The sequence below is a fragment of the Larimichthys crocea genome, chromosome XIX (assembly GCF_000972845.2).
Source record: "Larimichthys crocea isolate SSNF chromosome XIX, L_crocea_2.0, whole genome shotgun sequence".
Taxonomy (NCBI): Eukaryota; Metazoa; Chordata; class Actinopteri; family Sciaenidae; genus Larimichthys; species Larimichthys crocea.
In genome coordinates, this window is record NC_040029.1 from 7,780,056 (window position 1) to 7,796,544 (window position 16,489).

Consider the following 16,489-nt stretch of genomic DNA (forward strand, 5'->3'; position numbering starts at 1 on the left):
AGAAAATGTATTTAATATTTTGTGGACATGATATGTTTATGTATTATGCACAACTCTAACAGGTAGTACACAAAGTATTTAAAATGGCTCCACATTGATGAGTACTTTTACTTTTGATACTGTAAGTACATTTAGCTGATAATACCTATGTCCTTTTTCAATTTGTAGTCGGTACTTTACCTTGTAATGGAGTATTTTTAGAGCATTGTGTACTTTTCCTTGAGTAAATGATGTAAATACTTCTTTAACCACTGTTTTACAGTTATAAAGTCGCTCAATACAAAAAAATAAATAAAGGTTGTTACTTTGCTTTGTTACTCTAACGTTTAGAGTTGATACCTTTTCAGTTTATGGTTGTAAACAGTACCCAAGTCTGTTTATTAAACTCAGGAGGCGTACACGTCTCAAAGAAAGTACCTCTCTTTGTCGATAAACTCCTGAAGACCAACAGGAACTGTAACATGATGGGGGGGAAGCAACGCCGTAGCCATGGTAACCGGATAACAGTTGCCAAGGTGATTTTATTCCCTGCAGAGGGCGCCGTTGCTAAGGGGATAGAAAGCTGACAGCTGATTGGTCCGTGTTTGTTCTGACAGCATGAAAAAGGATATATTATGAATAATATGCTGTATATTATCATTTATATAGATACATATGAACAGCTAGAACAATCTTTTGGGTCTGGAACTCACCCTTTGACCAAACCAGTTTTTATTCACAGTATAACAGTACTACAACAACCAAAGATACAAAAAAAAGTACCACAGATAACCAAACAAACAGGCTGCATTCTATGAAATAAAGTAATTTTCTTATAAGTTACACAAATCAGACCCTAAAGCTCAGACAGACAGAACAATAAAGTTTAATTTATATCATACATTATGTATTATACATATTTAGAACAACACTTTGTAGTGTCCATTACAATGTAGGGATGTCCCACAAGAGGCAAGCATGTGATGTCATCCGCAGCCCCAGTCAGTTTCTATCAGCACAGCTCCGTGTCGTGTCTGACTGTTGAGCGAAGCACACTCACTGAAGGACTACTCTTCACGACAACAGCGTGACATTGTTTTTTATTTTCCTGCAAAGATCACCTGTCAGACTGAAGGATTACTCTCCCTTCAAGAGGTGGCAGACGCTTCGCTCTCTTCTCCTTCTGCTCCTGCAAAGGTAAGTTTCTTCGATAGTTACAGCATGTCTGCATGTAATCTGGGATTACTGTCCAAGAGCTGGGGTTACGGTGCTGAAGAACAGGGCAAATTAAGTTACATCAAACTAGGAATGTTATACTTCAGGATACATGTTGCAGTGTGCATGGAAAACAGGGATGAACATGTACATTTAAAGGTGTTTGAGACACCAAAAAAAGACAAACAAGGTATCTTTTAACTTGTTTATAGGGTAAAAAAAAAAGTGATGAAAATCCCCCCCAAAAACTGTTTTATTTAAAAAAGTTATTTTGAGTAACCACAAAACAGTGAGAGATTATAAAAAGCAACTTAATGTGTCACAGAAGTGTCAAACCTTCTTTGGATCTTGACAGATGAATGTTAATCACTATATATTTTAGTTTCCAGGCACAAACTGTGCTGTTGATTTCTTTAAGGCGAAAGAATGTTTCCGACATATAATGAAAAAGCTCAAACCACCTGCAATTCAGTCACACCTAACAAGAAAAATCTGCTCACATGGTGGGAAAGAAAGTGGTGAAACGTGATTTCCTCGCGCAATGTGTTTTTAATAAAGAATACTTCACATGGTAAACTGTGTAAATCCTTGTGTTCTGGAGCAGACGGCCCACACAATAAGGGAGTAACTTCACTTTGAGTTATTAAGTGCCTTTGTGAGCCATTTGCTTGTATTTGGGTGTGCTCAATATAAGCTGACAAAAATTTCCTGAACTTGCAGTTGTGGGAGTTGGAGATTAACAAAGTTTTGCTGTTCTGTCACTGGATTGCAAAATGTTTTTTATTCCAAATGAGAGGCGAGGGCTTTGGGGGGAGCGGCATTACAGAGAAGACAAAGATTTCAAAAGTAAGATCAACATTTCGACTTATCAGAGGTTCTTTGCTGCACATATTTTCAAGTCTTTAGCATTTTCAGTAGTGAGTATTTGTATAAAAACCCATGGGGATGAGTGTTGCAAAGGCTATAAATGTGGCAATGTATCTATGATATATAAAAACAGGAATTAAATGTTATATTTTAACTTTAAAAACAAACAAACAGTGCTACTACATGTGAAAAGTTCAATGTGTGTCACCATATTTAACCAATAACTTTTTATTAACATACTCACTTCAAACAGTATCATGATATATTGATCTACATGTCTGTGGAAAACAGTCATGACGTAAAATGTGCCATGAAATATGACTGTGTTTTACTGTATATGGTAAAACACAGTCGTATTTCAAGACCTTTATATATATGTGTGTAATTTTAAGGGGAGTTATACAGAATAAAGTAGCATTTTATATTAGAGACTGTTAATTGTACAGTAAAACATCAACCTTAAACGTGAAATCAATTCTACTAATATCCTTTTTCCGTAATATTAGAAAAAGTATTTTACCGTAAAATTCTGGCAACACAGCTGCCTGTTTTTCACCATAAAAACAACAGTTTTCTTTAAAGAGTGTGGCAAAAGTTTGTTTCCCAAAATAAAACTATAGATCGTGATTTTATACGCAGTGCAGGAACTACATGAGCTCTATTTATACTGCTGTTACTGACCTGACTATTGTTTTTAAAAATGTCATAATTTCCACACTGACTGTCACACCTCGTCTACAATCTACAATCTGGAAAAGATGACCTCAGAAATGTCTGTTATTGCTCATCTATTCTGGCTCAGTTATTATGATAGAAATGAATTGGTGTAAGTCACAGTTTTCCATACTTTTGAGTCTGGTTACCATATGTAAGCATGTGAGTTTTCGACACATGCATTCGCCACATTGATGTCTTTTGGCTAAACCTTGTTTAAACTTGCTCAACATGCATAATAAGCATGCAGGAAGGAAGCTGTGAAGAAGAGAGGAAGCAAAAGGCCAAATCTGTGACCCCAACGTCCAAAAAGGGGAGTCCTACCGTTACAAATTAAAAACATGGGTTTGGTGACACGTATTGTAAATTTTGTTTACATGACTTTTGATTTGGGCGAGGTTACGGAGCTGGACATTGTTTAAAGTAATTACAATATCCTGTATATTTTTATTTAAGTTCAATAGAAACAAGGTGATTTTAGTGTCTAAACATAAAGGTGAAGGAATGAAAATCCATAAAAAACATGATAAATAAATTACAACCTATGCACAAAAACAAGTAGACAAGCAACAATTCATTTGAAAGACTTTGTATCCAGAGCACGTGAACTGGAGTTTGCATCCAGCTCCTGTCAACACATCATGAGTTGGATCCCGTTGGCAGCTGTTTCAGCTCAGGAAGCGTTTTTCTTATTGAGCTCTTGGGGAAACTATTTGGGATAGTGCTGAAATCTTTCCTCTGAAATGCATAAAAATAACTCGGATGAAACAGAAACAGGAGTGCATATGAACTGTGTATGCTTTCATATGTGAGTCTTTGTTGATTGTTTTACTGCACACAAGCAGATGAGTAAGTCTTAATATGTTTTCCTTTTACTTCCGTACAAACTATTGTCGACTTTCCTCAGAATACCACGATGATGAGAGCACGGATGAGTCTAAACTGCCTCATGTTTCTCCTGGTCCTGTGCGCCCTCAATAAGGTAGCCATTTTCTTTAAATTGTGCACCTGAAATATGCTGTTTTTAGCTGACATGATCCGAAAAAAAAGCACACTGATTCATGTAAAACTCTTTACTCCATTGGCCCTATTGGTTTTAAACCTCCTGATCCAGACCTTTAAAGGGGTACTCCAGTGTTTTAGTAATGCACTTCCATAATGTTGAAGGACCTGTGAGAGGTTACAAAAAAAAGGTCAAAACCAAATCCATAATTTGAAAGCATTTCTCATTAGACAGCCTGGTAAACACCCACGTCTTAATGTCGTAATATTCTCAGACGTTTTAGGGAGTACCCCTTTAAAATGACTTATATTTTTACAGTTGCAATCTCATGATGTATGTTTGTGTCTGTGTGGGCTTGCATGCTGAAATATTCATAACACCAGCTGCTCGTGGCTGCAAGCCCTGAACACCAAGAGCATCCAAAACGGGATGCACGGTACCAAATCACCACGGCCCAGTACGAATGTTTCCAGAGGATTGTGAAAGAGTCCAACCGCAAAACAAAAGCAAAAGGTGAGAAGATGATCTCCGAAAGACTTTTTTTTTAATGTTTCATGGTTTCCATTTCATCTAATTGTTTGGGTTTTGCTTTCAGTGGGTCCAGCGTGCAACATAACCTGGGATGGGTGGCTGTGCTGGGATGAGACTGAAGCCGGTGTAACGACAGAGCAGAGCTGTCCAGACTATTATACAGATTTTGACACTCATGGTAAAGCAATATATTAACTATGACTAACTTATATGAACCTTCATTAACCTATAAACATTTACCAACTTATATTATGAATAGACTCAAGCTTAAGATGTGAAGATTGACGCCACTCTTGCTTTACACCTTGATTTGTTAACAGCGGTTGCATCCAAGGTCTGCTCCAAGACTGGCGAGTGGGGACGCCACCCAGAGAGCAACAGGACATGGACAAACTTCACAAACTGCAAGGCCAACTACACACATCATGGCACGGTAAGGAGGAATAAAGTCTTTTTTTACGATAAAGAAAGGCGCAATATGAATCAACTTTGGCTAAGAAGTTGAATTGTTTTCTTTTCTAGCGGGCAACAATGATTAATTTCTACTTGGTCATGATTGGTAACGGCCTGTCGCTGATATCACTGCTCATATCATTAGGAATATTCTTCCATTTTAAGTAAGTGTGGCTCCTTTTCTCTCCTTTTACTCAAAGAAATCTGTGTAACTCTTAATTGCATTTTGGTGCAGATACTCAACATTTCCACCAGAAGCTTCAATAAATGGTTAAACTGGGAGGATCAACACCAGAGAAGGAGGTTTAAAGGACTCTTTACACCTCGATAAAGCCTAATAAATCTCTATCTCTGCCCTTAGGAGTCTGAGCTGTCAGAGGATAACGCTCCACAAAAACCTCTTCCTGTCATTCGTGCTGAACTCAATCATCACCGTCATCTGGCTTACCACAGTGGTGAAGAAAGAGGGACATACGTACAACGATTCTGTGAGTGATTTCTGAATTTTGTCTTTATTAATTTGAACTTATTAAAGCCACGACAGCTCATGTTTCTTTTCTTCCAGGTAAGCTGTAAGCTGGTCATGTTCATCCACCTCTATCTGCTGAGCTGCAACTACTTCTGGATGCTCTGCGAGGGCATCTACCTGCACACTCTGATTGTTGTGGCAGTGTTTGCAGAAAAGCAACATCTCATGTGGTATTATCTGCTTGGGTGGGGTAAGTATGGATTTATATTACCGGTAATATTTTAATGAAGCATGAAGAATGTCTTAAATGTTCTAAAATTTGCACAGGTTTTCCACTCGTGCCAGCGGTGATACACTCAATAGCACGTCAATGCTACTACAACGACAAGTGAGTGTTCTCGATCATCACCTCCGCGCTTCAACATCTCTGAAGATATCGTTGTATCTAAGTCAGGCGTTTCCATAATATTATAATCTCATCCATGCATTCACAGATGTTGGGTCAGTTCAGATACTTCTTTGTTGTACATCATCCATGGTCCCATCTGCGCAGCATTGGTGGTAAGCGCTCAACTAAAGGTGTACAACCACAATGGATTATAGTACATCATTAAACATCTCTAACATGGTCACTTGACACATTTTCTATGGTTTTACACACACATGTAATGTAGGGTATATTTAAAATGATAATATATTTAATATTTTGGTTGTAAAACCCTCAATCAATGGTTGTATGCAGACCTTTGGTGCTGTTGTACATCATTAAACATCTCTAACATGCTCACTTGACACATTTTCTGTCCACATGGTTCAATGTCCAGATACTTGCATTGCGTGTTTAAATGATTATCACTATGTCAAATTGTCATAGAGTCTTTGGAACCCACCAAATCCACATTTCCGAATCAACTTTTTCTTTGTTTTTGTCTCCAGGTGAATCTTTTCTTCCTGCTGAACATCGTCCGGGTTCTTATCACCAAGCTGAGGGTGACGCACCAGGCCGAATCCAGCCTCTACATGAGGGCCGTGAGAGCCACCCTCATCCTCATCCCTCTGCTCGGCATCCAGTTTGTCCTGCTCCCCTACAAGCCCCACGATCACTGGGTCTTTGAGATCTACCTGTACATCATGAACATCATTATGCACTACCAGGTCAGTCCATATCCAAAACTGCCATTAAAATACTACAAAAACCAATAAAAATCATTAGTACATATTAAAAGTTCTTCTGTAGGTACAGACTTGTTGCATAACTGTCCTCAATGATTTATATATATATATATATGTCTGCGCCCAAAGGACTTTATATCTTGTGTATTTTCTCACATTTTCTCACTTGCAGGGCCTTTTGGTTTCTACAATATTCTGCTTCTTCAACGGGGAGGTGAGTCATGAGCTCGATTCTGCAGATTATTGCTGATGGTTTCTTGTATATCAAAGCTGGTGTCAGAGTCAAGAGTTGATGGTATGTTTATGTCTGGTATATTTAGAGAAAACTAATCGAACATTTTGGCTACGGATCCCCATTCAACAGCAACAACAACATTCAGAAGTAATACTGATGTTGATTTCCCAAAGTTGAGACCAGATCTTCGTGTCTCCTCTTGCAGGTCCAAAGCGTTCTGCGAAGACACTGGAATCAACAGCGGATGCAGTTCGCCGGCATGTTCGCCAACGCAGACTTCTTCCGGTCAGCCTCCTATGTAGCATCATCGCTCACAGAGGTCCACCGCTGCTACAGTATCGAAAGCCACACCGAGCACATGAACGGCAAGAGCTACTCAGACATATTCAGATCGGACAGCCCTTTTGTCTGAAGGTGGCCCTTGAGATGTTCAGCACTCTCTTTGACTTCTCCGAGATGTTACGAAGATTGATGTTTTCTTGGAGTTCATTTGACATTTTTTCATCTCCCAGCCAAAAAAAAAACAACATATCTTTTTTTAATTTATTATTATTATTTTACTTTTTTGTTTTCTCACAAATATTCCCAAAACAGAAACAGCTTGAGACCGAAGACGCTGTTTCTTCATTATTTACATCCCACAGATGTTCAAAGTGGCTGCTGCTGGACATAAGGAAGACCCCGTGAATCAAACAGCCACAATGTAAAGCATTAACGCAAGGGATTAATGCTTTTTTGCATCGTGTGGAATAAACTTGAAGAGCCCTCGGTGAACAAGAAGTTGTTCTGTTGAGCTGTTACGATTTTGCAAAGAAAGAAATTGAGGTTTTTTGGGGGCATTTTGAGGATATTGATGTAATTTAAAAATAGGTAGTTATCGGCGAGGGCGTTGTGGAAATGAAATGTACGAAAACCTTGTTTAACGACCTCGAAATCTAGTTGAAGGCACATAACACTGTGGCAGAGCCAGAGTTGGAGGTCAGCTTGTACAGCAAAGAAGGAAGTGGTTAAAAAGTATTCAGTTGGCCCAGTTTCAGCCCAGAGAGGTCAACTCTATGTTTTTAAGAGAATACAATAATGATTTCTGGAGTTAGTACCATATAAAACGAGACATTCAAATGTACAAAAGTACAAACACACACAAAAAAGCAGAAGTAAACAGCTAGGTTGCTTTGCTAAATGTCGTCCCTGCTTTAGCTACTTTAGAAAGCCATGAAACTCAGAATAAAGAGTTTTCGATTCGTGTATTATTTCCTTTAGCTAAGTTAAAAACAAATAATGAGAAGCTTACATTGTCTTAGCTGCAGTAGTATCTTTTTAAAGCTGACGTTACGTTAGCCTCACTGTGTTTTTTTCTTTTGCTTCACATCTGATTATTCCAAAATGCTGGAGAGATGATTGTGAGATAGTCACGGAGGCAAATATGACTGAAAAGTGCATGTGTTTGTATATATATATTTGAGTGTATATGACATATATCAAGGCACAAAATATGAATTTTGTATTTAGACAGCCTTTAGTGTACTTCTGTAGCTAGGAAAACATCATTGTATATTAATTAGATTCCATTTTTTAAATATCCACAAACTGTTGCTGTTTAATTATTAGTAGTGAATCACGTTACGTGTTTTTTTCTAGATGAATTCTCCATAGAGTTTTTGGTGTCCAGGAAATGAATTCAGCAGGAACTGATTTATTTTGATTCACAGATTTGATAATTATTATCACCTCCAGTTAGAGCTGTAACCTTCCTGTCAGAGAGCTGCTGGTTTCAGCCTCACGTAACAGGAATTACACAGCAGTCTCACAAATATGAACTTACTTAAGGCTTTTTTAGCTTAGCATGAAGACTGGAAACAGCTATCTTGACACTGTCCAAGCAAAATCCACATATCAGCACCTCTAAAGCTCACAAAAGACCTTAAATTAAACTAAAATACATATAATTACTTATTTATCCATCGGATTTACAGAATATTTCAAGTATTCCCTATAAAATATGTTCACTTCATTAATTTCTAGTGATAGAAGAAAAAAACTCCCTCAGTGTCACAGGTATTTTTCATTAGCTGGATGTGCTCCTTAGTGTCAAGATATTTATTATAGGTTACACTGGACATATGTGTGTTAGGAAAGAGCACACAATTCATGCACTGAACCCTAAATTAAAATAGCTAAAATACATATAATTAAATTATACGTATACGTTATACGTTATTCCTTAAACATAATGTGTACTACAACAATTTACAAAACTGGAGGATTGCTACAGTAATTTCTAAACAGATCTTTAGTGATTTTTGTAGTTAAATATGGAGCGTGAGTGGTATTAATCTTCACAAGAAAGCTGAGAGAGTCCAAAATGTTAATTTATTTAAAGGAAACTCTTTCCAAAGATGAAGGGTTTGCAATACTCAGAGAAGAATAATAAGATAGATTTGTGATGCTATTAACACGAGCTACATAGGAAAACCAAACTCAAGGTTCACTTAGTAGCTTTCTCTGGAGCTTTCGACCATATTCTAAGTGGTTGTATATGGGAGAGGGTAGATCGTAACTTCTAACTCGCTGTAGAAAGCCATGGCAAAGCCATGCAAATATCTAGTAAATGAACCTTGAGTTTAGAATACTTTACCCCAGACATGTTTCCCAATGTCAGGAATGAACCTTAACGTGTCTTTCCCCATGTTGGAGCTGTTATACAAGATTTTCAGATTTTTTTGGTCACAATATGAAACTTATTTTTGTTTTTGTAACATAGTTTGTGTCAATAAATCCCGACAATGCTTGTTTATACTGAAGAAATAATGCTGTAAATAAAAACAAGCTGTCGCTGTATTTGTTGTTTCCTCAGTGTCTCTTATTCACTCCCCCTCTGAAAGAAAATATGTGTATTTTCTTTCCCACATATTTAATTAAGGGTGGGATTTCCTTGTCTGACCTAAGAAAATGTCTCCTGCTTAAATGAATATTGTTTCCAGACAAAGCAGGGCGTGTTACTGTCTGTTCCTCGTCCAAAACATATATGCGACCAGGTACAATTAGGAAGTCCCAGAGGAAAAGAGCCAAGTCTATCCCTTCAGTGCATCATTTATCAAATCCAGAGCAGAGAAGCTGTAAAAGCACTTAACATGCCGCTTCTTTCTTCTTCAAAATGTTAAATATGTCTTTCTGCAAACAGAGCACGCGATGATCAAGAGCATATGTGTGCATAGAGTGCGACCGTTTATCATTGCAAGTAATATTTACGAGCTACTTGCATGCCTTTCTTAGTCAATGACCTCACTCCACGAAGGATTCTGGTATCCGCGGTTTTGGACAGTGCATTGGGCATCATAGAAATCAAAAGTATCCTCCCCGTGTTATTTTGTGCAGTAAACATCTGGCATTTTAACAACACAGCTTTTAACTCGCATCCTGTTACATCAGTATAAGAGATGGTATCCTGTGTGGTTTCTCTGACGCCACATTTCCTTTCTAAGAGATAAAAGAGATAAAAATAATGGTGACCATCGACAATCATAGTTAAAATATATGTAAGCTAAGAGCAATCTAAAAGAAAATGACCTACTTATCCTACTAACGTATGAATAATCTATAAAAAATGAATTTATTACACTGTAAAAAATTATAGCTTTATGGAAAATAACTACATGTTGTATCCATACTAGCAATTTGAGCAACTTCTTGTTTTCTTTGGTATACATTGATGATTGCTAGATAATATGTATGTTGATGTGAGCCAATGTCAAGACTCTATTTGGTTATTTGACGGCACATCAGGCAGTATAAATATGGATGTCGTATCCGAGACCAAAACAGTTTTTTGTACCAGGCTGTAAACATGTTTATTTCTGCTGTGAAACATGGGGACTTATGGAGACTGACTCACTTCTGGAACCAGCTTCAAGTGGACGTTTAAGGAACTGCAGTTTTTGACACTTCCATGTTGGTTTCACTTTACATCCAATGGGGGGTTGCCACTTGGACGGTACTGGGGCCTGTCGTAACTACCTTAAGCCATAAGCCTTAATGTCCATCATTGTGAGCCTGGAAGGCGTGGACATCCAGTAGAAATTAAATGAACTGTGTAAAAGTGATCTAATTGTCTGGGTGATCACTCTGCTGATGAAACATTGCAACAGACCAAAGTCATCACTGCTGCACTGTTTCATTTTTGCTCTGGGATCTAGTCTTAAGTGGAAGAGGGGAATTCTCAGAAAACGTCACCATTCTCAGAATTATGAATACAGCGCTGATGTTTTTGTTGTTTACTGACAACAACACCACCCGACAAATCCCACCTCCCTTTATTTACCCCAGTGGAAATCAGACCAGTGGATGTATTGCAGGCTTCCTGTTTCTAAGAATACATTGCCATTGAACTCTTGATCCGTTAGCTCTTGTGTGCTGGTAGCAAACACTTCCTCAGTCTCATGACTAACACTTGTTTACTGCCTTTACTTCCTAAAGCTTCTACTGCAACTTAAAGCATTTACCCGATGTGTTGTGCCCAGATGGACTTCTTCTTCTTCTATGTGACTTGGTAGCATTTCTGTGTATTTGTCAGGGACATTTCCAGGACATGACATGAACAGAGACATAGATAATATGCCACATGTGGTCTCCTGCATGGTGACAATCCAGCAGACATAGCTGCAGAAATGAAGTCGTAGAAAATAATCACATAAATCTTAACCACATTGTAATGACCACGATTATCTTTCATTGACTTGACGCCCAAATGAGTAATTTCCTTTTCATGAGAAACCGTCATAAACCTATATACACTGTTGAAGAAGAAACAAGTAAAAACAGTCAAATGACTGTAAAATTAAAGTAAAATGTCAACAATACTAATAGTTCTGCCAAGAAACACTGTTATTTTACAGATGTTCTCCTAATTCATAAACTACATATTAAGTGACAGATCATTATCGTCATTTTACAACCTTAAAAATGGTTTAATGACTGTAAAATGAAAGTAAAATGTCAACAATATTAATGGTAAAAATACTAATAGTTCAGTACTCTTACGTAAAACAACTTCCTCTTCACCTCATTTGTCTTTATCTTAAAGGATGCCATGCACAAACAGTAAAGGTTTGCAGAGAAGCTCAAACATGTGACTTCAGGTCACAGCGCAGCATGTTGGGAAAAACTGGAGCTCAGACAAAATAATTTGGCATTCTGAGATTGTGGGCCATTCAGATGGATTTTTCCTTCCCAGAAGGAAACTTCCCATTTCCCATTTATCCTGAGAGAGAGAATACCTTGGAAAAAACCCTGGATGAGCAAGATATGATGCACTTTACCTTCTCAGCAACAACAGAGCTGGTATGTTAGGAATGCAAAGAGTGAAAAAAAGTTCCACAGCTGATTGGAAAACAATTTAATTTAGTTGCAAAATCACCGCCTAATACAAGGAAGAATGAGTAATGCGTAAAGCAAAATGCTGCTTCCTTTTCCAGTAATTTAATTACTGGCGCTCACTGTAAGCAGAAATGTCTGGTTAAACCACTCTCACCTCATTGTTACATGAGGTGAGAGAGCTCTGAGCTCTGGCTCTGAGCATGATTTGGCCACTTGTACATGATGGGGATGTCTCACTCTTGAGAACAATGGAATGAGTTCTTGGCTGTGCTCGAGGGTGTGGAGGGCGTACAGTACAGGGGTTAGGGTGAGCAATGTGGCCCGGGTGTATGGATGTGACCCGGGCTTGGGTGGGACCACAGGAAGTCTGCCGTTCACTGCAGAGACCGCTGCAGGGTCATGAATTATCTGAGTAGCTCATCACAGAGTGATGTCAACACTTAGTTGTCTGGTACTCTTCACTGCTTTGGTGTTTCAGGAGGGATGTCATGATCAAATGTGTGAATACATCATGTGGGGAGTTCATTGCTTGCCAGGGGTGTAGCACTTTTTTCTTTTTCTTTTTTTTTTTGCAGCTGTGGGTCTTTAATAAATGTCATCAACTTTCACCCCAGCAGCAAGAAAGAATCTGACTGGTTTCTATCATATCTGTGATTTGTTAACACGACTAATTTCTGTTTGTTATGATTGCACCAAAGTAATTGCTGACTCCTGGGAATGTTGAAGAAACCTTGGATAACCTAATGGTTTCTTTACAACCTTAAAAATGCTGATGTCCCTACGGACAAACCCTGGGTTTACAGTCTTACCAAAGCTGTAAGATTGTGCTGTGAGGGAGATCCTGACTCACCGTGCATAGTGGAAAGAAATTAAGACATTGTGAGTTCAAGTGTTTTGCCCACATGACACAAACCATCCGTCCATTTTCTGTAAGCACTTGTGCTTATCAGGAGGGCTGGAGTCAATCCCTGCTGGCATTTGCTGAGAGACGTACACCCTGGACAAGTTGTTCATCACAGGGCTGACACATCGAGACAAACAACCATCCATGCTCACATTCACACCTATGGGGACCTGAGGCCAGGGTTCGGACCAGGAATAAGTACATCTGGGAGAGCCTGAACCAAATTTTATGGCAATAGTTGTTGAGATAGTTAAATCTGGACCAAACTGTTAGACTGGCATTCCTAGAGCCGTCATGATGTTTTGGAAGAATCACCCAGAAACTGGTCTTTGGGTCGTGTTACAATATCAGATCTAAGCAGTTAACTTGTTGAGTACCATGTTTTTACTGTAGTGTCGATAAAAACATTGGCCAAACTCATTAAAATAAGATCTGTGCTTTGTTAAACCAACATATAAAGAGCTGGTACATGGTGATTTCAAACCATTCCCCTTCGATTGATTCAAAGGCTACTTAAACTTTGGTGGGGACCAACAAACCATACCAGGACCACCTGAGTAGGTGGTTAATTTCTAATAAACCAGTGTGAGAACCAGAAGGCAACGATTTGTTTGTATTGGACCGAACTAACTGAACTGAACTGAGCTACAAGTATGAAAATGACCTTTCTGAGTGGTGTGATCAGCCATGGGGAACAAGGATGAAGGTTATTTGCTTTTCAAGCAATTTTGTTTGGATAATTTTTTCAAGTCTGGCAGCGGGACATCTAAGACATCCCACCCTTCAAACGTCAGACATATGAAATCAAACTCTTCAAAACATCTCAAACAATAACCTTATTAGAGTTTTAAAGAGCCCAGTTCCTAGTACCCAGGGCGGTGGGCCAGTATCCACTTGTATGAGGTGCGCCACTGCTCTCGTCTTCAGCATCATCCTGCCAACAGGAACTCCCTCGCTCCTCTCCCAGTTTCCTGCCATTGTTCTCCCCACTGCCACCAGCCACAGGCTCCTCCCAGGATCTGGGAAAAGGTGGGATGTTAAAGCGGGCCCCATTTCCCCTTCGATCAGCTTCGACCTCAGCCGGTGGAGGAGGGGTGCATTTCAGAGTGTGTGTACGTGAATAGATAGGCAGCACCCATATGAAGAGCAGCTTTTAAGTGAAACTAAGTTGAACGCCTGCAAGTTCTGTTTCATCGAGGGAATTTCGCCAGCTTGATCGCATCTTAAAGGCTCATTAAAAGCAGCAAAATTAGTTCATTCCAATAAAATTGAAGTAAAATCTGCGCAAATTCTTCTACTTTACAAACTTTGTTGACCAATAGCATCTTGTGTTGAGCTTTGATGGAAAAGAGAGCCAAACAGAAGTTATCATAGAGTCCATGGCACAACGCCAGCTGTATCATATTTGTTACTTGAGTTTCTGAGATCTCTATGCCACCATTTGAGCCACCAGGTGGCATTTGGACCGCAGTAGCTTCGCCAACAATCTACGTCTTTGTCCATTTTTGGATTATCTAGAAGGTGGCAGAGGCAGGACTGCCAAGATGGCGATGGCCAGAGCCCAGGCCCCTCAGGAGTGTTTGAATGATGAGGGGGGAATGATGGTCGGGACAACTGATGAACAGGATTGGTTGAGTTAAGAGTGAAAGAGTGTAAAAAAGGGTCAAGATGCACGTTAAAGTGAGGAAATGCCACATCAAGAAATGCTATAAATCTAATGAAATATTAGTTTTACGTGCAAACCTTGGATTTGTGGCCACAATATATGTTCACGTCCTGTATTTTATCGCCTAAGTGAGAATAATTCAGGCCACTAGCTTCATCCTTTCTCATGATCCTTCTTTAAGTGTTTCAGAGGGGCGTCAGTGAGGTGGGGTTGGAGGGTGCACAGGAAGGAAAAGGAGTAGCTGGGAAATCTCATCGAGGCTCCTCAGCGAACAAGAGAGACACCCCATTCAGGATCTGGGCGTCGTTGCCAAGTCATCTCAGGGTCGCAGACTCCAGCGGTCCACTTTTTCTTCTTTTTTTTTCATGGGTGAAGCAAGCACAAATACATCACATGGAAAACACTTTAATGCACCTTTAACTACGTCAGGCTCACAGAGAGACTTTACATGCAAGCAGGAGGAGATGAAAAGACAAGAAAGAGGAGGGTTTAGCCTCTGGGCTCATATATTTCCTCAGGAAATGAGAGATGATTTCTTCCTGTTTGAGATGAGCAGGAGGCTAATTGAAGCTGAGCAGCTTCTGTAAACCAGCACCCCCATATGTCCTTTTGTAATATTAACAATATTTATTTGTGTAGTACTTTTGAACTGGTTCAGACATTCACGGTTTCCAGAGGATGAATCCTAGGACTTTTTATGTTTTAGTAAAATATTTCAACAACTATTGGATGGATTGCAGTGACATTTGGTCCAGCTTAGGATCATTTGTAATATCTTTGGTGACCTTTCACCATCATCAGGTCTGTCCAATTCTTTGGTTTGACGACCATATTTTTTCATGTACAAGCCAATTCTTGGGTTGATTTGTTAAGATGTCAATGTGGAAACAGTTTTTTTTTTGTTGTTGTTGTTGTTCATCTTGGCTGTCCTGTCACGGCGGACCTGAGGCGGGCTGAATGACACTTGGTTGCTCAAACAAGCAATCTGCAATGGCACCTACCTGTCAGTCACAGCGGCAACTCTGTTAATACTGCATAACTTTAAGCCTTAATATAATGTGAACAGGTGAGTTGTATAAAAATTCACCCTCAGTACAGTTGTCGTGAACGGGGAAATTAGCTATAGAGACCAAAACTGTTTTTCTGTACCAGGCTGTAAACATGTTTATTTCTGCTGTGAAACATGGGGACTTATGGAGACTGACTCACTTCTGGAGCCAGCCTCAAGTGGACGTTTGAGGAACTGCACTTCTTGATGAACCACTCAGTGACCACGTGGCCTAATGGACAAGGCGTCTGACTTCGGATCAGAAGATTGAGGGTTCGAGTCCCTTCGTGGTTGAATGCTCCCTCACTCATGATGTGAACATCAGTGCAAGGTGTTAATTACGTCACTTTGCATCCATAGAGATTATTGCTTGGCTGACACACTTTTTTTTTATCCAGTATGTTGAAGTTAACATGGGGACTTATGGAGACTGACTCACTTCTGGAGCCAGCCTCAAGTGGCATTTTATTAGAATCCAATAATACATGAGGATTTTACAACAAGTGTGTATAACCATGATTAAAATGTAGCGTTAGCCAGCAGCTAAAATAAGTAATTAGTGAGGAGTCTGGCTGTGATGCTCAGCGCAAATTGCATATAACTGAGATTTTATTTATATGCTATCATATAGCGAACAAGAAAGCCTTAAAATCATTTTAACAGGACTTGAGTGTCTTGGGCAACATCAGCTTCAGTGTTGGTCTTGAGACTGTTGCCCCCAACTGAGCAGCTTATATGTGAAAACTCCTAGAATGTGCAAAAGTGTTGGGTAAAAATGCGCTATAGGAGCTCACAGACACGTTCCTTCACCACTTTTACCTAAAACTTTCCATGCCTGAAATGAAAATAGCAGCCCCGG

The 16,489-nt window shown here is 39.3% G+C and overlaps 1 protein-coding gene and 1 non-coding gene across 2 annotated transcripts; both read left to right on the forward strand.

The window, feature by feature from the left end:
- The first annotated feature begins 1,000 nt into the window (after positions 1–1,000).
- LOC104937221 (calcitonin gene-related peptide type 1 receptor-like) lies at positions 1,001–9,477 on the forward strand. The gene is made up of 13 exons (XM_010753408.3): positions 1,001–1,176; positions 3,683–3,757; positions 4,162–4,291; positions 4,374–4,487; positions 4,630–4,742; positions 4,832–4,926; positions 5,124–5,250; positions 5,328–5,481; positions 5,559–5,619; positions 5,726–5,792; positions 6,168–6,386; positions 6,577–6,618; positions 6,845–9,477. Exons 2-13 carry the CDS (start codon positions 3,692–3,694, stop codon positions 7,049–7,051), a joined length of 1,395 nt encoding a protein of 464 aa, XP_010751710.1. The 5' UTR covers positions 1,001–1,176; positions 3,683–3,691; the 3' UTR covers positions 7,052–9,477.
- A 6,374-nt stretch (positions 9,478–15,851) lies between these two features.
- trnar-ucg (transfer RNA arginine (anticodon UCG)) lies at positions 15,852–15,924 on the forward strand. The gene has a single exon. It is a non-coding gene; the product is annotated as a tRNA-Arg (tRNA).
- The last annotated feature ends 565 nt before the right edge of the window (positions 15,925–16,489 follow it).

What these genes read in the sequence shown, in the direction of transcription:
- LOC104937221 (XM_010753408.3), top strand. Translation starts at nt 3,692, where the DNA reads ATGATGAGAGCACGGATGAGTCTAAACTGCCTCATGTTTCTCCTGGTC. An exon ending in GACATACGTACAACGATTCT is followed by an intron (nt 5,251 to 5,327) that starts GTGAGTGATTTC and finishes CTTTTCTTCCAG; the next exon opens with GTAAGCTGTAAGCTGGTCAT. An exon ending in GTATTATCTGCTTGGGTGGG is followed by an intron (nt 5,482 to 5,558) that starts GTAAGTATGGAT and finishes AAATTTGCACAG; the next exon opens with GTTTTCCACTCGTGCCAGCG.